The sequence below is a fragment of the Peromyscus californicus genome, unplaced genomic scaffold (genome assembly GCF_007827085.1).
Source record: "Peromyscus californicus insignis strain IS unplaced genomic scaffold, ASM782708v3 Scaffold_5__1_contigs__length_169319896, whole genome shotgun sequence".
In the NCBI taxonomy this organism is placed as follows: domain Eukaryota; kingdom Metazoa; phylum Chordata; class Mammalia; order Rodentia; family Cricetidae; genus Peromyscus; species Peromyscus californicus.
This window is the reverse complement of record NW_026294573.1, coordinates 9273902-9293781: the sequence shown is the minus strand read 5'-3', so window position 1 is coordinate 9293781 and position 19880 is coordinate 9273902. Positions and strand designations below refer to the sequence as shown.

General features: G+C 58.2%; 1 protein-coding gene across 4 annotated transcripts in view; it reads right to left on the bottom strand.

Annotated features, from left to right (window-relative positions):
* Positions 1 to 816: 816 nt before the first annotated feature.
* Casz1 (castor zinc finger 1) overlaps positions 817 to 19880 on the bottom strand; it is a 146724-nt gene continuing 127660 nt past the window's right edge. For 3 of the 4 annotated variants that reach the window (XM_052717353.1, XM_052717354.1, XM_052717352.1), the window contains 16 exons: positions 19633 to 19701; positions 18045 to 18135; positions 17142 to 17306; positions 16040 to 16212; positions 14965 to 15815; positions 12825 to 12960; positions 12515 to 12578; positions 11170 to 11324; positions 10931 to 11053; positions 9682 to 10020; positions 8077 to 8275; positions 7180 to 7351; positions 5408 to 5559; positions 5150 to 5291; positions 4272 to 4571; positions 817 to 2623 (listed from right to left, as the gene is read on the bottom strand). In XM_052717353.1, the coding sequence (XP_052573313.1) occupies positions 1524 to 2623; positions 4272 to 4571; positions 5150 to 5291; positions 5408 to 5559; positions 7180 to 7351; positions 8077 to 8275; positions 9682 to 10020; positions 10931 to 11053; positions 11170 to 11324; positions 12515 to 12578; positions 12825 to 12960; positions 14965 to 15815; positions 16040 to 16212; positions 17142 to 17306; positions 18045 to 18135; positions 19633 to 19701 (4231 nt within the window). In that variant the 3' untranslated portion in view covers positions 817 to 1523. The remainder of the gene's footprint in view (positions 2624 to 4271; positions 4572 to 5149; positions 5292 to 5407; positions 5560 to 7179; positions 7352 to 8076; positions 8276 to 9681; positions 10021 to 10930; positions 11054 to 11169; positions 11325 to 12514; positions 12579 to 12824; positions 12961 to 14964; positions 15816 to 16039; positions 16213 to 17141; positions 17307 to 18044; positions 18136 to 19632; positions 19702 to 19880) is intronic. The other variant, XM_052717355.1, reaches the window with a different exon arrangement.

Sequence of the window (19880 nt, the reverse complement as noted above, 5' to 3'; positions counted from 1 at the left end):
TCCAGTTCAGATGGTCCTGGCTTTCTGGCTGTGGGCAGTCAAGAGGGGACACACACACACACACACACACACACACACACACACACACACACACACACTAGGAGACAGATAAAGAAAACCACTGTCCTGTTTGGGCAGGCTCCCCCCTGAAGATGTGTGGGAGGGGCTTGCCGGTGGCGGCTTCACCTCTCCGTTGCTTGCTGGGTTGGCCTACTGTCTTCCAGCCTGCCACTGGCCAGGATCTGGAGTGCACAGGTTCACACCACAAGCCTGTCCTCAGGCAGCCTGCTCCTAATGGAGCAGCTGCTGGCCATGTGCCTGCAGGTGAGCCCCGAGCTGAGCCCAGGTGGCCTTATTGCCTCCAGGAAGGGGTATTTTGGAAAAGGAACCAAATCTGGGTGGGCTGTACCAGCACAAAAGCATCCCAAACAAAATAATAAACAAAACTGAAACAGAAGAAGAAGAAGAAGAAGAAAAAAAGCCCTATGAAGCCACACGCATAACCAACAGAAAAACCCTCAAGTGTTAAATTAGCTACAAACTTGTATCAAGAGAACAGTCGTTTTTTTCCTTGTCTCTACAAAATTCAAGTTAAAAGTTGGAATCACGCAGCCCCCGTCAGTGCTAGTGTGAAGACAAGCCTCAAACTGAGGCCTCTAAAATAAATGCTAAACAATTCCATAGGAGAAATTGCACTCAGGTCCCCAATCCCAGGGCTGGTCTGGAGGCGGGGCTCAGCTCCCTCGAACCCACCTGCTTTATTTATTTATTTATTATTTATTGTCTTCTCTTTTTGTTCTATGGAGAATAATAACCTTTACAGGAAAAATACTGTACAACTTTCTTGTGTTTTTTTTTTTTCCATTTTGATTATTAAAGCCAAAACCAGTCGCATCCTTCCTGTTTGCACCAGAGTGACCGAGACCCTCGCCTCCAGCCCCCCGCCCCAGCTGTGCCTGCTTTGGACCACAGCCTGGATTCGCTGGAGGGTGGGCTGGGGCCTGAGCGTCACCAGACCCGGACCACAGCTGGGGGCGGGGATGCCGACTCGCTGCTGATTGCATGAGATTCCCTCCATGTCCCTGTAGTGTCTGTCACCCGTGCTGATGCTGACCGTCTTCGGCCCGCCCTCCCCCGAGTCAGGGGGAGGTCTTAGCTGCATTAGGGGGGCCCTGCCAGATGCTACAGGTGCCTGCCGCCCTGCAACCCGGTGACCCCCGCGGGGAGCCCCTGAGCAAACAAGGACCTCGCGTGTGGGCACCGAGAGGAGCGCAGGCCAGCGCAGGGTAGCGCTGCCGCCCGGACACAGCACCTGCTATTCCCTGAACACCCGCTCGGGCAGGCCGGGAGGGCGCGGGCGGCCCGGAGCACCAGAGGGGTCCCCGCCTCTGCCCTGAGACGGACTCGGGGTCCGGAAGCACCGGCGGGGCCAGGGCGCCTCCCTCCCTGGGGCGGCCCAGCGGGGTCTGTACACAGGGGTTCACATACAGAGCAGTTCCAGAGGGGACTGAGTGGCGCGACAGCTAGGGTGACGTGGCGGTGGGCGCCGGGCCGGGGCCACCCAGGGCCGCCAGTGGGGTCCGCGCGCCCGCCTCGCCCGCAGCCTCAGGCAGCGACTCCTCCGAGTCGGTGCGCAGGTCCTCGTCGTCGTCATCATCATCTTCCTCGTCGTCGTCGTCGTCCTCTTCATCGTCATCCTCATCGTCGTCCTCGGCCTCCTCCTCGGGCAGCTCCAGTTCCTCCTCATCGTCCTCCTGGGAGGACTCCCCAGCGGTGACGGTGGCAGAGGCGGCAGGGGCGGGCGCGGCAGGACCGTCGCGAGGCCCGGGGATGGTGGCAGGCGGGCCGGGGTCCCCCGTGTCCCCTAGTAGGCCCAGGCCGGCGGCCGCCGTCTGCAGGAAGAGCAGCGAGCCGGGCTCGGCGGCCAGCGTGAGCGAGCCGTCCAGGTTGACGGGCGCCCCCGGCGAGGCCGCGGGAGGCTCCCCTCGCTCCTGCTTCTCGTGCTTGCGCTTGTGCGAGTCCATCTGCGACATGCCCACCACCGTGTGGCGGCAGCCCGGGTAGGTGCAGTGGAAATGCGAGCACTTGAGCTTGTACTTGCAGTCGGGCACAGCGCAGTCGGCGCTCGAGCTGAACTGGCAGAAGCCGGCGGCGCTGATCACGTCCTGCTTGCCGTGGTGCTTGCGGTGCGCAGTGACCTTGGTGCTGTCGGTGCAGCGGAAGCGGCAGCGCAGGCAATGGAAGTGCGTGCTGGTGCCCGAGAACGGGCAGTCGGCGAAGTGGCAGCTGAGTGTGGCCTTAAAGCGCTTGAAGTCGTCCAACACCAGGTTGTCCACGCGGTCGTGGTGCTGTGCGTGCTTGTACATGTGCGTGCGCCCGCAGAACTTGTAGCCGCAGTTCTCCCGAGTGCAGTGGTAGTGGGTGACCTTGAGCGAGAACTGGCAGGCCGTGTCCTTGCAGTCCTCGTAGAGGTCGAAGCGCCGGAAACCCTCCAGCATCATGCCCTCGTCCAGCATCTTGCGAGAGGAGGCCGTCTTCCTCCGCTTGCCAAAGGGAGACATGTCCTCGATGATCCAAAAGCGCTTTTTGGCCCCTGAGGCTGTCGGCATGGAGATGGTGTTCCCTAGGGAGGGGCAGAGGGAGGTCAGCGTGGAAAGGGTGCCCTTTTGGCAGCAGGGCCCACGTGGGCACCGTTCCCAGGGTCACACCCACACAGGGCCCCTGATCCTGGCATGGTGGCCAGCAGACACCGCTTAGGCGCAACATCCCGGCTTTCCCCTGGCCGGGAGCCTCTCCCACAGCCCCCTTGGGAACAGCAAGGAGTCCCAGGCTTCCCCTGCCTTCTGGGTCTGCAGGATGACCACACAGGCATCCCGGGATGTGGTGGCCGCTTCCTGGCCAGTTTGGGTGGGAAGTGAGGACACATCCCAGTGCTAATTGAAGCTGAAGGGGAAGCTGGGAATCTAGGTCGGCAGAGTGTAATTACCCAAGTTGGACCCAGGCCAGGACGCCATCACACGCCTGCCTCTAATGAGGGACAGGCCGGCTCCCTTCCTGCCAGCTCACCAGTCTCCGGCTGCCTAACTGTCTGTGCAGGAGGACTTGCCTCCTGGAATCAGGGATGCTGAGTGCCCCAGGGCCTTGTGGGCCTGTGACTCCTTGCCCCTAGAAACATCTCCTCTATACCAGAAGTTCCTTTAAGGTTTCAGAGTTTTCTGCCTGGCCTGAGGCCTGAACTCAGGGGCTCAGTGGGGACCTTGCTCTCCGAGAGCCACCCTGGTCCCACCCTGCTTCTCACAGAAGACTGTGGCCACAGGCCTCTCCCTGCCTTCCTGGAAGGCACCCGACAACATCCGCAACTGCCTCCTGCTAGCTCTGTCACACTGGGGAAGAGGCCATCAGCCCTGGCATTCCATCCTTCATTCCCCAGGAACAAAAGACCCCAGGCCTGGCCCTGCCCAGGGTAGATGGAGGCATCTTCTTCCCTGAGCCTTCCCAGGATGCCTGGCTCCCTACCACTCTTTTTCAAAATTCTGCAATAGCATATTGAAAAGAAGGCCCGATCACCCAGCTTTGGCAAATGAAGAGAAACCAAGGGCTGGGATGGATGGTGTGGGGACATCCAGGCAGGAGGTAAGGTCTAGAAATCTGTGGGGACAGAGCCCTGCAGCTTGAAGTCATGGGGCTTTGCCTGGCTCTGCTGGCAACAGAGCTTTCAGTGGCTGAATTCACTCTGCCCCGCTCAGGGCCACCACCCCGGGCCACCACCCCTGGGGATGGCCCAACCCCTGGCTCATAAAGTGAAGCAGGAGCTCATGGATAGAGACCTGGGGTGACCTTGTCCACCCAAGGAACGGGGCCGCACCATTCCCACGAGGGCCCTGGTGTGGGGGCTGGGATGGCAAGAGTCATCTAGCACAGAGCACTGAGTGAGCCTGGAGGCGCCACAGATTTCTTCTCCCTGTTCAGCTTCGGCAGAGGGAGGAGGCTCAAACCAGCATCAGAACCCTCTGGACCTGGGGAGCTCCCAAGGGATCTGAGAACAGCAGTAGGGCTCCGCCCCTCACAGGGCCAAGGAGGACAAGGATCTCACAGGTCACCCAGGAGGACCCTGGCAGTGGCCATCTGTTCTCTGCGGTATTTGGCTGTTAGGGGTGTGGGGTGGCCCTGCCCTTGGCTCTGCTAGCCACAGAAAAGGGTCCAGTCCTGGATCATAGCCTTGAGGATCAGTCGGGGTGGCAGATACTGGCAAGAAGGCATGTATGAGTTACCTGCAGCGTCCTGAACTAGGGGGGCGGCACTTTTTACTGGAGTTGGAGTGGCAGTGATGGGCGGGAAGCTGGGTGGGCTGCTGATGGGGTGGGCCAGGCCCCGGCTGGCTCCGAGAGTGGCACTGAGCAGAGAGTATGACAGACAGGACGGAGAGAAGAGGCATGGGAGAGGGGGCAGGGGGGGCCGGAGCACAGCCGGTGGGAAGGATGGAGTCAGGGGGGGCGGTGCAGCCCCACGAGCAGCCTCGTCACCAGACGCAGCAGGAGGAGGAAGAGGAGGAGGAGGAGGAACCGGGCAGCCTGGAGAGGGTGGAGAAAAGCAGAAAAACAAAACAAAACAAAGAACAAACAAAAAGAACCCAAATGAGAAACCCAATGGCTAGAGCAAGTGCACTATGGAAACGTGTGGACAGATGAGCAGAGAGGTACGACAAAGATGGGGGGCAGAGGAGAGAGACTGGTGGGTGCGGGCGGAGGTCCCGGTCGGTAGGCACCAGGTGTCCAGGGAGGGCCTTGTTGAGGACAGGGCCGGGAGGCAGGGGCCTCTCCGGGGCCCTGGGTTCTGGACGGAGGCTGGGACTGAGGCCAGGAGGAAGGCCGGCACAGGGTCTATGCTGCTTTCTCTGCGGCTAATGGGACAAGCCCTGGCCCCTCTCTAGGGAAACTGAAGTGACCTGGAGGTGGGCAGCAGAGAGGTGGGCAGAGCGGCAGGAGGGGCCTCAGTGACCAGTGCTGTACAGGCCAGCTGTTCTCCTGCACACCATCTCGTCCTTGGAGGCCATTTGACTAGCAACCTTCTGTCCCAAGAAAGACTCAGCCGCAGAGCTGTGGGCCTGGGAAGCAGGGGCCCAGCCGGCAAGGCCAGGCCTGCCACTCACCTGCGGCAGTACTCTCATTGCCCACAGGGGTGCTGGAGCAGCTGCGATCCATGGTGGACGACTCGGAGGAGGCGGCACCGGGGCTACAGCCGGTATAATCCAAGCCCTCATCCGTTTCGGCATCCATCAGGCTCGGGGGACCCTGAAAGGAAGTGGAGGGGCCCTAAGAAAGTAGCCCACGGGTTCTTCAGGCACTTTGGGCAACATGACCTTGCCCCGGTAGCAAGGACAGTTGCACCACATGGCCTAGGCTCTCACCTGGGAGGGGGGCACACGGTCGAAATTCTTCCCCAGCATCCTTCGCATGTGTTTCCGGGCGTGCGAGGTCATCTGGTGCTTGAGGAGAAAGGAGAACTGGCAGGCTTCCCGGATACAGTGGAAGTGACTATTCACCTGGTTGTACTTGCAGCCTGCGGATGTAGCCACACAGCATGAGCCTCCCCAGAGGGTGTGCTAGGGACAGGGGTGGTGTGGTTCGGAGGCAGATGCCATCTGGGGGAAACGCACTTTCTCTAAGGGAGTAGCAGCTCATGTAGCCAGCTCATCCCGGGAAGCCCAAGTCTGCCTGGCTGGCTGACCCTGGCTTCCCCTCTGGCTTGCATGGGGCACGTGGCAGGCTTGCCCTAATCCCTTACCCCGGTCACGGAGAGGCCACAGCTCCAGGGCCAGGGACCTTCGCGAAACTACCTCTCAGCAAGTCCCCTGTCCTCACCCTTCTCTGGGGCAGACCTTGTTTAGATCAGCTGGCCTCCACCCTGCCTCCAACCCCCACTTCCGCTCTGCTCTAGGCCGAGAACAAATAGAGGTGGCAGGACCTAAGGCATCAGCTAAGGGCAGGTGAGGGCCTGCCCGTTGCCATGGTATCGGGCTGGCCAGGTGTCTTATGTCATCTCTCAGCTTTGTTTGGCCTCAGCTACTACTAAAAACACCAAAAGTTGAGTAAATAAGGGCAGTCCCGAAGCCTTGATGGCTGTAAGCTGAGCCTGGTCCAGCAGAGGCCAGGTGGGACGCCTGCCACCGGGGTCACTAGCCCCCTGCAGGCCACGGGTCCTCTCTGAACTAATCCTTGAGGAAAGGTTTGTTTTCCTTCCCTCTGGCAGTTAACTTGGAGTGTCTCACCCTTGGCCTACAGAGGGGCTAGAGTGCAGCTGGCCGCAGCCTCCATGGACTCCCCAACCCCTGCTACCATGACCACGGGACCACGGGACCACGGGACCAGAAGAGGCCTGGCCTGGAGACATCGCCTCTGCCGACCTGCCTCTCGTCTTCCGACTTCCAGACTATTCCTAGGAGATTCCTGCCCTACATCTACAGGTCCATAGAAGTCTGCCTCATGCTGAGGCTCGAGGGTAGACTCTGCTCTCTACCTGCACGCCTAAGGCTCTTCCTACAGGCACCGCCTGCCCGGTACCTTGGGCCAGTTGAGTTGAGCAAGAAAACCTGCCCCAGAGACCCCTGTCACCGAACTCGGACACCTGCCACTGGCAGCCTCTGGCTCCCCTGCTCACCATGTCCTCTAGCAGAGCTCAGAATCTGCCTGACTGCGGGTTGCTGGCACTAAGAGCAATTGCAAGCATATGTTAAATGCTTTAAAAGAAGACAAACGGCTGAAATGGATGGACACATTTATAAACTCGGCTCATTTTGGACAAAACGAGCTCAAAACGGGAGAGCTTGCTGGACGCTCAAGTCTCCCCGGTCCACCCTGTGCAAGGAAAAGGCGACCAGCCACGCCCTGGATGCAGGGGTGTGGCCCAGGGTGCTGGGAGGGGACAGTCCTTGCGGCCACTCTTGCCCTCTTCCTGGGATTTCTGGGCTGATGCTTTACAACCAGTCTGACAACACCTGGCCTACGACGACGACATCGGTGATATCTCCCGTAGATCATGGGGTTGCGGGGGGGGGGGGGGGGGGGGGGGGTGGCGGCAGAAATGAGTACCTGGAGAGATGGCCCAGGCTACCAGGACCCCAGGGATCAGGGCCACAGTGCTACCTACTGGAAGTCCCTGCCCAGCCCTGGCCTCAGGTACCTGGTCTTCCGCACTCCTCGCGCTTGGTGAAGTATTTGAACCCATTGGCCGCCCGCCGCTCGGCCTTCTCGTGCTTCTTTATATGCCATGGCAGCTTGGTGGTGATGTTGGTGACAAAGTAGCAGCCCGTCCGGAGGCAGTGGTAGTGTCCCCGCATCCGGAACTCACAGTGCTACAGGGAGGCAAGGCGTACGTGTGTCGTCAGCTCAGTCAGTAACATCTGTGGGCTCCTGCTTGTCTCTGGGCCATGGAAGGTTCTTAGCGCCTGTGTTCTTCCATGCTCAGAGTTAGAAAACGCAGTTGCATAAATGTCCGCTTTGTCACTCCATTAAAACATCCTATCTGGTAATCTTGTCGTTCTTGGCTCATGCCACACCCAGAGCAGACATCACTAATCTATTTTCAAGTTCATTCCTGTATGACCAGACCTAGGCAGACATCACTAATCTATCCTAGCAGTCTTTTACCTGTGACTTCTCAGGCAGCCCCACGTAGCAGTCTTAAGACTAGGCCTTTAAAGTAAACCTGAGCTGTCCTTTTTGTCTAGGCATAGACTGTTCTATTTCTTTATCCAATGAGCCTATTTTAAAATTCTAGGCCTCTGGGGAAAGGGGACATAGCTATTTCCAGGATGAACATGAATGATATCAAACACACAGTGGCTGAGATAGCATTTAGTCACCACTGGGAGTCAGGCCTGAAATGACAACCCTCACCAACTGAGCATCATCAGTCTGGACCCCTGCCCAGGAGCCTCTAGGGGCTCCGGGGACAGGCAGTGAGTGTCCTTTCCAGGGTCTGCTGCAGGCCAACTTAAAAATGGTGTGAAAAGTAGAGTCTCTGCCAGGAGGAGCTTGCCATGGGCCTTGCCCCCTCCCCCCCGCCCGCCTCACTGACCTGGTTAGGACACAGACACTGTAGAGAGTAGTAGGCAAACTGGTCTCGCACGTTCACCAGGCTGTTGCTGGGGTTGATGTGGTCCAAGCAGTGGGACTCGGCCTTGCCCGAGGTCTTGCAGACGTACTTGCAGTTCCCGAAGAGACAGTGGAAGTGGAACTTGCTGGCATATTTGCAGTCCGTCGCCAGGCATGGATCGCTAGAAGGAAACCACAGCCCAGAAGGTCATTGGCATCTCAAGCCCTCACGCTAATGTCCTCACTTGGCTTGTGTTAGGGTTCCCTTCTCAGTCACCGGGGGTGTAATCAAGGGGAATGCAGGGGGTCACCCTCCTGCTCAACCGAATGATTCAGCTAGAGACTACAGATCCCAGCATGCATCCCTGTCTCCTTTTGGGAACTCTTGCCTGGTACATGGGGATTGCCATATGGAGGGTGCTCGGAGCAGTGCATGCTGGGACATGTAGTTTCCAAGGCCACACCTCAGGATTAGAGATAAGTTGACTGCAATAACTTCTTGGGCATAAAAATAATGGATAGTGCTGCCAGTCCTGGCTGGATGCCAGAAAGAGCTTGGCTGGTAAGACATGGCACTGCCGTGGATGTGGCTGACTGACAGACTGCAGATGGGTGGGCAGCCCTACCAGGAAGTGCCACTACTGTGGGGTGTGAGCAAGTGGTAACATGTGCCTGGTGTCAGTTCCTGCTAAGGCTCACAGCTGCCGGGACATCCCAGGGTCAACTGGGGCCTACAGTGCCCCCTTACCCAAAGAACCTAGGAACCTGGGACGGGATGGGGGCCGGCGGAGGTGTTGATGAGTGGGGAAGAGCTGGACCACTCTCTAGTGTCTATGAGGGTTGGGTGCCAGGGAGCTGCAGCCGTGGCTGGGAGCCCCCAGTCTACACAGGGATGTGGGGAGGCGTGGTCTCCAGACACTGAACCCACAGTGGGAGCTCTGGCCAAGTTCAGGAAACTAAGGAAGCTAACCATATCAGGGAAGGGAGGGAGCGCAGGGGACAGGAGAGGGACCAAAGAGCACTGACCCTTCCATGCCATGGGCCCAGCCCCAGGTGCTCAGAGAGGGAGGACAGCTGTTACTCAGGTGGTATAAATAATCCAATTTATTACTTTTTATTGAGAACAGGAAGCCACACACTTTATGATACAAAGTCACCGTTCTCGCCGCAAGAAGCCACCACCATTAAGTGAAGAAGGTCCCTTCCACCCCTGACCACTGTGTAGGTCTGGAGGGGCCTAGGCCCTGTTCCCTATTCACTCAGCCTGGGTATGCACCTCAGAGTTGGCCAGCAAGGTGGCCCAGAGGGAACACATAGCCTTTTCATAGACCCAGAAAATTTCCTGAGGAACCCCTGTCCCTAAGCCAGTCCTTGCAGGATCCCCATGGACCACTGGAGCTAAGGCCACTTGAACGCTCGTCCCCCCACCCACTGGCTACTCAGTACAAGTGTACAGCTGGACAGCTAAGTCCCAGAGGCTGGGGACAGCAGTGTAACTCTGCAGGGTGAGGAGCAGGGCCTCCTTGCTGCCCTGGCCACACCCACTCCCAAGACACGGGGACAGGTGCCGGCTCATGAAGGGACTCACTTGTCCTGGAACTGGAGGAACCCGGGTTTGACCTGAGGCTTGGCGCTCTCTAGAGACGTCGTCGCCAGGGGCGAAGTGGGCAGGTGAGGCACTGACGAGGGAATCTGAGGCATCTGGGGTATGGTGGAAGCCAGCTGCTTCCAGGCGAGCAGGGTGGGGGTGGAGGGCACGGAGACGGGGCTGGGAGTGGGCCCCTCCAGGGAAGATCCAGGGACCATGGTGCCAGGAGGTGCTGGTGAGGACGAGGGCGCCAAGGGAGGTTTGGTCTCGGCAGCAGAGGCTGGGAAGGAAGCCTCTGTAGTTCCCTTCACTGCTCCTCCCTCTGTCCGGAAGTGGAAGCTACGAGAGGCAGAAGAGGTGTCTCAGGACATCAGTCAAGAGGACCCACCGCCAGGTCACCTCTTCCCTGCCTGAGCACGCTTGTCACCTCATGTGACCCTATCACAACTCAGGGGCCTAGGAGCTCTACCTCATTCCCCCCTGGACTCGGGAGGTCTCCCCTGACCTTACCTGAGCAGAGGAACTTGAGACAAACTGTCGATTCCACTGTCATTCTGAGCCTGGGCTAGACCCTAACTCCGTCTTTCTACTGCTGACTTGTGTCCTGAGCTCCTCCCTACACTGGGGCTGAGTGCCAGAGAACAGGCCTGTCTCACCAGGCCCCTCCCCTTGAGGGAGCACTCTGAGAGTCACAGGGAGGACTCTCAGTGTTCAGTAGGCTCTGGTGCAGCAGCTGGGAGGAAAGCCCGACATGGGGCCTAGAGATGTACGGAGTACCGTCACAGGCAGCGCTGGCTGGCATTGCTTTTTATCTCCATGGAAATCACAAAGTCACTGCAATTCATTGGGTCAAAGGAAATAGAAAGGTCTCACATGTTGCTAGAAAGGCCGTCACCCAGGAGCCCCGCCCTGGATCGAAACCAAGTCTTTCTAGCCGGGCCCTGGCCTTTCTAAATATTCTCCGGGGGGCGGGGGCACCTGTGCAGGGCTGCTGGCCCCACTAGGCCTGGCAGGTAGCAGCTGGTGCTCTGGGTCTGTGTGCAGGAGGGAGGGAAGCCTGCCCCCTGCCTTGGGTAGGGCCTATGAAGAAGCCAGGTCTGTGGCCTGGTAATAACTGCACTGGGATACTGCTTGGAGGGTGGCTAGAGGCCTGCGCTACTTCCATCCCCAACCAGGCCTGGGGCCCAGCACGGATGGGGCTGTTTGAAGGGTCACCCTTACGCTCTCCACCCTCCAGCCCCTCACTCACTTTGCATGCTTGATGGCCCCGTCCAGGGTGCTGAAGAGCGCGCCGCACTCCTCCACCACACAGTGGAAATGGGTCTTGTGGAGGAAGTCGCACTGGGCATCACAGAAGTCCTTGGTACCAAACCTAGTCAAAGGAGCTCACCAGTTAGAGGGCCTCTGTCAGAGGTGGGGCTCTGGCCACCGGGGTAGGTGAGAGCAAGACCCTCTGCGCCCCCACACCGTTCTCTGTAGAGCCCTCACCTGCGGAGATAAACCTTCCAAGGCTCTGACAGCTTCTCTTGAACAAGCGCCTTCACAGCCTTGCCCACGAAAGGCGAGGACTCCGCAGCCGGGCTCCCCTCCACTTCTGTCTTGATGTTCAGCAAGTTGCCGAGGCCGGGGCTGCCCTGAGACATCTGTAAGGACAGAGGTGAGCTTGGAGCTGGGGGAACTTCAGGACAGACAGTGCCTATCCTCCTGACTGCTGGAGCCCTGTGTGTGCTGGGAGCAGAGAACACAGGTACCCTTTTGGCCTTGGCTAGAGAGGAGGCCCATCTGAAAGACTGTGGCTCTGGTCCCCGGAGGCAGGGCCCCAGGTAGCAGACTAGCCTGCTGCTGGAGTCATCTGTCAAGCGGAGGCTGCTGCTCAGGGCGCACACTGCAGCCCATTTTCCCCTCTCTTGGCCCCTCCCTGGTCATTCCCCTTCCAGAAGGTATTCCAAAGAAATGCAGGCGGAGGGATGGGGGGGTCGGGCTATGAATTCTTGAGAACAAAAGCCACCCAAAGGAGGGTAAGGCAGACTCATGGGGTGAGAGCAAGCAGGTTCGCTGCTGCTGCTCACGTGGGAGGGGAGCTGGTAGGCTTCTGAGGAAGGACTGTGAGGGAGCAGGGGGCAGTGACCAGAGGTGGGCAAAGGACAGCAGGAGAGCAACCAGGAGAGGGCAGGCAGCTGGCCGGCCATCGACGCTGGGGCTCCTGCACCGATGGCGCCCGGCTGGAACCCACCCACCGCACGAGGTCCAGCCCAGACCCCGCTCCCTCTTCAATCGAGTCACTTGTGTACAGTAACCAAATTAATCTTGCTGCAGTCAAATTTATCATGTGAAGGGGAAAATATATTTGAGATGATGTATAATTTACAAAGACCCTGCATTATTTAAAATAAATGTTCTGGAGCGACCTCTCCGGAAGGCGTCCGAGACCATTACTCAAGCCGAAAAGTGGGAATTGATGCTTTGCTCCCAATTTAGTGCCCCTCCCCCACCCCTTTTTAAACCAACAAAAATATATAAAATAAATAAATAACATTAATAACTGAGGGCCAGAGAAGTTAGAGGGTTCCGGAAAAGCTTTTGGAGCCCTCCATCCGAAGGGAAAAAAGGTGTCAGGGGCTGAAATATATTTCTTCAGCCAGTTCATTAAATTAATTTGTAAGCAGTGGCTCTGAAATTATATTCGATGAAAAATGGCCTCAAAATTTAAATGGTACAAACTCATCTTATTAGAGGGAAAACATTAAAAAACAAACACATCCCCCCAACCCCCCAGCACAGCTTTAATTTCTCTGGGTGGGGGAATGGGAGGCGTGTGATGGATGGTTCTTACCTTATTCATAAGCGAGGATAAAAGAGATGAATTTGCCGGGACTGTGTGGCCATTTGATTCATTACTAGAACACACAAACCAAGGGGCTTCAACTCAGACATCCGTGGGGCCAGATCTGGAGGCCCCGCCCTCCCAGCCAGTCAGCCCAGGCTCCGGGGCTTTGATTTTCTGCTGTAACTGGGCACCGGGAGGGTGAACCCTGGACAGGAGGGTGAGCTCAGGTCCCCAGGGCTGGCTGAGAACACAGGCCCAGGCCACCTCTCTGGGGCCCAGGCCAGCTCCTGCAGGGGCTTCTCTGGCCTTGCCTCACCTGGGCTCCTTCACAGTCAGGTCTAGACTACGGTCTTGGGAGGCCTCGTGGGGGCCGGGGGTGCCAACACTGTCACCAGGCTCCTGCTTCACCTGGGCCTGGGGGAACTTGCTGGGGGTGGGCTGTTGCCCACTTCCTGCAGGGGAGGGGAGGGAAGATGGGATCAGAGGGGTTCAGGTTTCACAGAGGCACAAACTCTGATGCCCCCACCCCCACCCCCGAAGGAAGGGCAGCGGGCTGGATAGGCAGGGGGGCCCCAGGAGGACTAGCTGCTGGTCAGCGATTCTTCCCACTGACGTGATCACTTGCGACGTGTACCCCTGTGTGGCAATTCTTCAAGTGATAATTATTGCAAAATTATGTCAAAGTTGTCCTGGCTTAGGGCCTCCTGGAGGAGGAGGGTGGGGGGCTGGGGAGGGGGCCTGGGCGGGGACAGGGGCCCTTCATTTCCTCCACCAACTGTCACAGTCGATTTGTGGGGCTGCCGCTTAAGCTTTTATTAAAGACTCCGTTAATGCTGAGGCAAAGTGGCAGATCTGGACTGGGAGCGGCCCCTCCATAGTCCCTGCCCACTGTTGCCGAGGCGACAACTCCGTCCGCACTGAGCATGCCTGAGGAGGGCATCTGCTGTGTCAGGGCTATCAAGGCTGACGGCCAATCAGGGTGGTTCAATCTATGTGACCTCTCCGTCTGTCAAGCTGTCCGGGGCAAAGACTCCAGGCCTGCCCTGGATGCCTGGCTGGGTATGAGGGGGAGCTTGGTGGGAAGAGGCCACAGGAGGCTGGCGGGGCACGGGCAAAGGAAGTTGCTGACAGGACAGTGTCCAGTGAGCCTTGCTCCACAATCCCCAAGTGACTGAAATATTAATTTGCCCCAAGGCACTACAGCTTACAGAGAGCTGCTCCACAGACAGCGAGTGACATTTTATTAAAAATAAAGGGAAACAGCTCCCCTCCCCTTTACCTGACCTTTCTCTTTTGGGGGATGAGGGGAAGAAATTTTTCTAGGGAAAAGAAATACCCTGGTAGTCTGGTAGCAGCCTTCTGTGGCCCTATCTGCAGGCCCTTGGCTGGAGGAATGGAGCTACAGCAAGACTCCTCCCAAACTTGGAATGGAAGACAGGGAGGGTTCCAGACTGGGCCATGGGCCTCTCGCTGGGGTTGGAGAGGACTTCCGGTCCTCAGGAGCTCACACTACAGTAGCTCCTACAGTCGCCTACCCTAGGCTCCAGAGAAAAAGCCAGGTCCCTCCCGCAACTAGCGTCCTCAAGAGGTGGGATCGGAGCCCCACGTGGGTGGGAGGGACCCTCGGCCTTGGCTGACTTTTGAGATGGTTTTGGACAGGAGCAGAGCATGAAGGCTGGACAACCAGGCTGCTGAGGCTATGCCTGGGGGGCAGGTCTGTCCCTGCCCCAAGAGCTCCACAGGGTGGGGCTTATGTCTGTCCTCAGCGTCCAGCTCAGCAAGTAGCCAGCGAGCCACTCCGGGCAAGCACAGTGGTTGCTGAATGAGTGAAAGGAGCCATATCCAGGTGTGAGCTCAACTCTTTCCAGGAACCCAAATAGCACTGATTACCCTCTGAGGGGCAGGGAAAACAAACAAACAAACAAAATAATAAAGACAACCTCCCAAAGAAAAGGAAGAGGAGGGGGAATAGGAGAAAGGGGCGGAGGGAGAAAGCCTGAGTCATCTCTTGGTCCCCGGGGGTGCTGTCCAGACGTGGGCTGCAAATGCCCATACCCTGGGCTCATGCTCCACTCTGTGGCAGCTAGAGAAGACCCAAGAGAAGAGGGGACTCGGGATAGCTCTGCTCAGGGACTCACTGGTGACAGAGCCAGTGAGACTTGGAGCCATTAGGACACCCAAGCGCTCAGAGACAGGGACTACTGACCCGCTCCCCATATAGAAAAGCAGAGGCACAAAGTCCCTGGGTGTGTGGCCAAAATGAGGGACCCCCAAAGAGAAAATCAACAAGATGGAGACAGAGAACAGGCCAAGAGAAAGAGCTGCTGAGTGGGACACACAGCAGCATGGACCGGGCAGACATTCTTCCCAGCCTGCCCTGGGCTCTTCAGTCTGAGTACCGGGAGTTGCCAGTTTCCAAGTGTGCTTGTTTACTGGGCAGGGCCCAGCCTGCTCACCTGGGTCAAAGGTGGCAGAGGGCTTGAGGGCGGCCGCAGCCAGTCTAGCCATCATGGGTGAGATGAGGCCTTTGCTCGCAGAGATCCTTTCCATGATGGAGGCAGGGGGCACCGGGAGAGAGGTGGCAGCCGTGGGGGCCGAGTCTCCAGCTCCAGAAGCCACCAGAGATGGCATGTCAGGGGTTGCTGAAGTTGTGGCCACAGAGGACATGGCGCCCAGGAGCCCCGGAGATCCCACAGGCAGTGAGGTGCTCCCACGGCCAGGGAGGAGAGGGAAGTAGGGTGCGGTTGTGGGTAGGCCTGAGTTGGAGAGGGCCAATGCTAGGGGGATGGACCCAGGCAGGCCCTGAGGCAGCAGGCCCGCCATCTTGCTATTGGGAGGCTTGGTGGCACTGGGTATGGCCTCAGCCGTGGTGGCGGAAGCTGCGGCGGCGGCCAGGGACGCAGAAGATTGCTGGCTGGTGGGCGAGGCGCTCAGGCTGGAGTTCTTGCTGCTCAGGGCAGAGAAGTCCACGAGGTCGTCGTTGCTGGATTCCTCGTGCTCCGTGTCCTTGGCACCCAGCAGCGAGGCTGGCAGTCCCAGGGCGCCCGAGGAGCGGATGTGCCTGCGCTCGTGCTTGCGCTTGTGTGAGGTCATCTGGCTGGTGGAGGTGAAGGTGAACCCGCAGCCCGCGCGGATGCAGTGGAAGTGGTTGGTGGCCTTGCTGTACACGCAGCCCTCGTACTTGCACTCCTCGTACTTGTAGAACTTCTTGAAGCCGTCCTTGGCGTACGCGTCGTCCTTGACGTGGTAGCTCTTGTGCTTCTCGATGTCACACTTGTTCTTGAAGGTGAACGTGCAGCCGGGGCGCCTGCGTGGGACATGGGGACACTGACACGGGTCTCGTGGAACCCAGGGGAGGCCCCACCCTGACGGTGCCCTGCTCTGGGAGGGATGGACCCTCGGGGAGGACAGCCGGGCAGAGCCATCAAGCAGCCCTGCTCCTGCCTCCACTCCCGGGAGGAGCAGGGCCCTGGTGGTCCACTGGCTTCCCCGCCGGTGCCTCTTCCGGCCTTCAGTGGGCCGCTCACTCACCTACAGTGGAAGTGTGTGGTCTTCTGTCCGTAGAACTGACAGTCGGCTGTGCCACAGTCCTCGGTGGCTCGGAAGCGCTGGAAGCCATCGTTGATGAGCTGGGTGTTCTTCTTATGGAAGTTCTCATGGGTCATCACGTCCGAGGTGCTCGTGTACACCTTGTTACATCCCACCTGCACAGGCCAGAATGTGGTCAAGGGGCGCAAGCCTGATCTTCCCAGGCTAACCAACTCAGTGTTGTGGCTGGAGCCAGGGCTCAGGGGAGCTCAGCACCTTCAAACCTCAAACTCCTCAGGTTGACCCAGGCTCTGAAGCAAAGACAACCTCCAGTGACCTTCCAGCCTTCCCTAGGAGTGACTGGGATCCGTCTGCAGAGTATGAGGCTGTCTTTGGACCCAATATACTTTCAGGCCCAGATGAGGGTCCCATCTTCTCGAGAAATTAGGTTTGGGGTCCTAGTTGGTGGCTCTATCTCTCTAAAGCCTTGGGATTGGACAAAAACTGGACCCTGGAGGTCACCTTTAGCTCTGGGACTTCCTTAGTGGATGGCTCCTGGGCACAGGGCCCTCCCACCCACTGCAGCTGGGCCAGGCAGACAACGTTGCCATATTGAGTAAAAAGCATTGTCTCTGAGCACCCTCGAAGGCTGGCCCATGCCAGTGTCTGCACCGTCTCAGGCCCAGAGGGTGGCCCCCCTCCCCTCACACCAGGTTGTTTCACGGAGGCCATAACAACTCCTGACAAATACGGGGGAGGCGTGAGGGCTGCTATTTGCAACCCCAAGTTGCTCCTCCTGGGCTTGACACCTTGAAAAAGCCCAGACTCGGTGTGGCATTAAAACAAAGAATTAAACAAAAACCTCTGCGGGAATCATTTGCAACGCTGCTCTTGGTGTTAAAGCCCAAAAAATGTCGGTCTATATAAACAGCTCACTGAATTTCCCCCACGCCAAGTATGGCAACAGGGACGGCCCCACCCTGGCCACCAGACACTGTCGACATCTGAGCTTCTGGGGCTCTACTGGCCAGCCACCCCTGTCCTGCATCGCCAGCTGGGCCCCTGACTCCACAGGTGGCGGCTCAGCGGCCGGCCCGGCAGGCACCTGCATGCAGTGGTAGTGGGTGCTCTTCCCGTTGAGGTGGCAGCCGTGGTAGTAGACGCTGCAGTCGTCCAGCGGGCTGAAGCGCATAAAGCCGTGCTGCAGGGAGTTGTCGCGCTTCTTGTGCATGTTGTAATGTCGGATCACGTCCTGCTTACTTGTGAACCTCTGCCAGGAGAGAGCACCAAGTCGGCAGAAGCCCGTGCCCCCAGTCCACGTGCCAAGAGTGCTTGGACCAGGGCTGGCCCTAAGGCCCTCGGGTCACCCTATAAATAACCCTGCTCGGGGTCAAGGCAGCCCAGACTGCCCAGTCAGTTCCCGGCACCCTGGCCCTTGGTGGGAATGATTCCAAAGACTCAGGAACCACAGTTCCTTCCCTGACCTCTCCCAAGGCTCCCCATGGCCACACCCAGGAGCATAAAGACGCACTGGGCTAGCCCATCGGGCCGGGGCTCTGGTGGCTGATGACACATTCTACCTAGTGCTCAGTGCACAGGCTGAGCAGGCCGGACAGAGGGAGCAGCCCGTGCAGATGGCCCAGCATTACCTCTTCGCCAGCTCTGTACTTGCCAGTAGCACTGAACATGTGATCTCAGTGTTTCATCTTGAAAATGAAGTGGTAAGACCAACCCTTGCAAGTCCCAGAAAGACCGTTAACTAAGGGGTGCAAACCAATGGGTATAGCCCCGTCCCAGGGAAAGGGATTTGCACCACTGAGACATCAATGGCTGCTGTAGACACCCTACTGCTTGCTTGCTTAGCAGGAGCCTGGGAATGCAGACTGCTGGTCTGTGCTCTCTGCCGGTATACCCATGTGAAATTCAGATAGCTAGTGGAGGACCCTCCTGTCCCCACCTACTTCCAGCAAGAATCTATGCTGGCGAGTGAGCAAAGTGTGGCCCATACCTGGTAGTTGCACTCTGGGTCCAGGCAGTGATAGTGCTCTCGGTACTGGTAGGCGCAATGGATGTGGCCACAGTGTTGACTCCCTGAGAACCTGAAGAGGAGTGAGAGGAGAGGGTCAGACCCATCTTGGGATGCCAGTCCCTGAAAGGACTCTTCAAGAACCCAGGTCTGAACAGCTATTTCTGCCTGGGGATGTTCTTCTGGGGTTTAGAGGGCCTGGGTGGCAATACCGAGGGACAAGGGTGAAATGGCAGAGACTGGGAAAGCCAGGGCCAGGATTTGGACCCTGTCAGGAATCTCAGGCCTACCAGGCTGCCTGACTGCTAGCTCCGGCCTGGAAGGCAGCGCCAGATGGAGCAGAGGTCGGGACTCAGGTGGGGACAGCATCAAGTTGGAGTAAGAGACAGACAGAGGGGAGACCTAGAGCCCATGCAAGTAGTGGCTCGACCATCCCCCCATCCCCCCCATCCCGCCAGCTCTGACCAGGGAGGGGCCCCCGGCTGGGCCAACCCTGGGATGTTATGAGAGGTGTTGAAGGCTCTCTCTCTGTTCTGGGCTTTTCCTGACACTTGAAACAGTCCAGAGTTATGAATTTTTAAAGCATGGCATCTGTTTGGCTTCCCGAGGCAGGGGGCTGACTTTCCAGTCAAGTGCACGGCCAGGAGCCCTGGACCGCTGACCCCAGAATGGCCGCTCTCTGGGCCTGGATGAGCCAGAGTGTGGTTCTCACAGCCTTGGTGATGGCCAGACGGGGCCAGCCACTCTGGGGAAAGCCAGCCATAAGAGCCCCGGGGGAAGGCGCCTCATTCTGCCAGCCAGTTCCTTTCCGTGGTGATGCACTGTATCGGAGGGTTGGGGGAAGAAGCCCCACCGCACAGGGAAAGCCACCGGCAACCCACATTTCAATGGAAGCTGCCAAAGGGGCCATCTGCTGAGGCACTCACAGTAATGACGGTGATAACAATTAAGAGAAGACAGAGGGTGGAGAAGAACATGGAAGACCACAGGAAGACAGATGCCACCAGGGCGTGACCCCTGCCACCTGTCCCTTGAGAGGCTCGATTTGGGGAATGTGTGGAGATGGATCTTCATCTGCCAATCCTGCCTCCTTTAGGATGGATCTCAAGTCTGGGCTTCATCAGAGTCCCCCTCCCCCACTCCCGACCCCCATCCCCCCAACCCTGGGATCCCAGCAGGCCATGGCAGGAGAATGACTATTTCCCTCAACCCCAACAGCTCTACTGCGGTCTGCACTCTATCCAAGGCCCCACATGAAGGCAGGACCCAGGTCGGTGGTAGAGGGGCCCCCATCCTCACCTGTGGCAGACCTGGTACCAAGCCTTTTCCTAGAGCCCTACTTGGGTTATAAGTTGCCTAAGGACTGTGTGGCCTGCACTATCACAGAAAGGAGGATCTAAGATGGACACAGGAGCAGCCTCTCTGGGGAGGTTAGAGAGAGAAAGGTGACGTGGAGAAGGCAGTCTCTTGGCCTTAGGGACGAACTAATACATAGGTGGTCCCAGAGTCCTTGGGCACTCCTGGCTTTCCCCCCCGACCTCTGTCCACAGGCTCCTCCCCAGGGGCCTACCTGGCAATATATTTCTGGTAAATGTTTACATCTTCGGTGACAGCTGGTTTATCTGTGGGCAATCCGTTCCTGGTAAGACACACAGGGAGGGCACAGCCGATTAGCGGATGGGGGTGGCTTCAGGCCCCAGGAGTGTCTGATGGGCAGCTCCCTGCCCTGGGCCCTGGTTCCTCTCTCCTGGGCCCTGTATCATTCTGAGGCACTCAGGGTGGTGTGGAAAACGTGTGTTGGCAGAAGCCCAGAGGAGC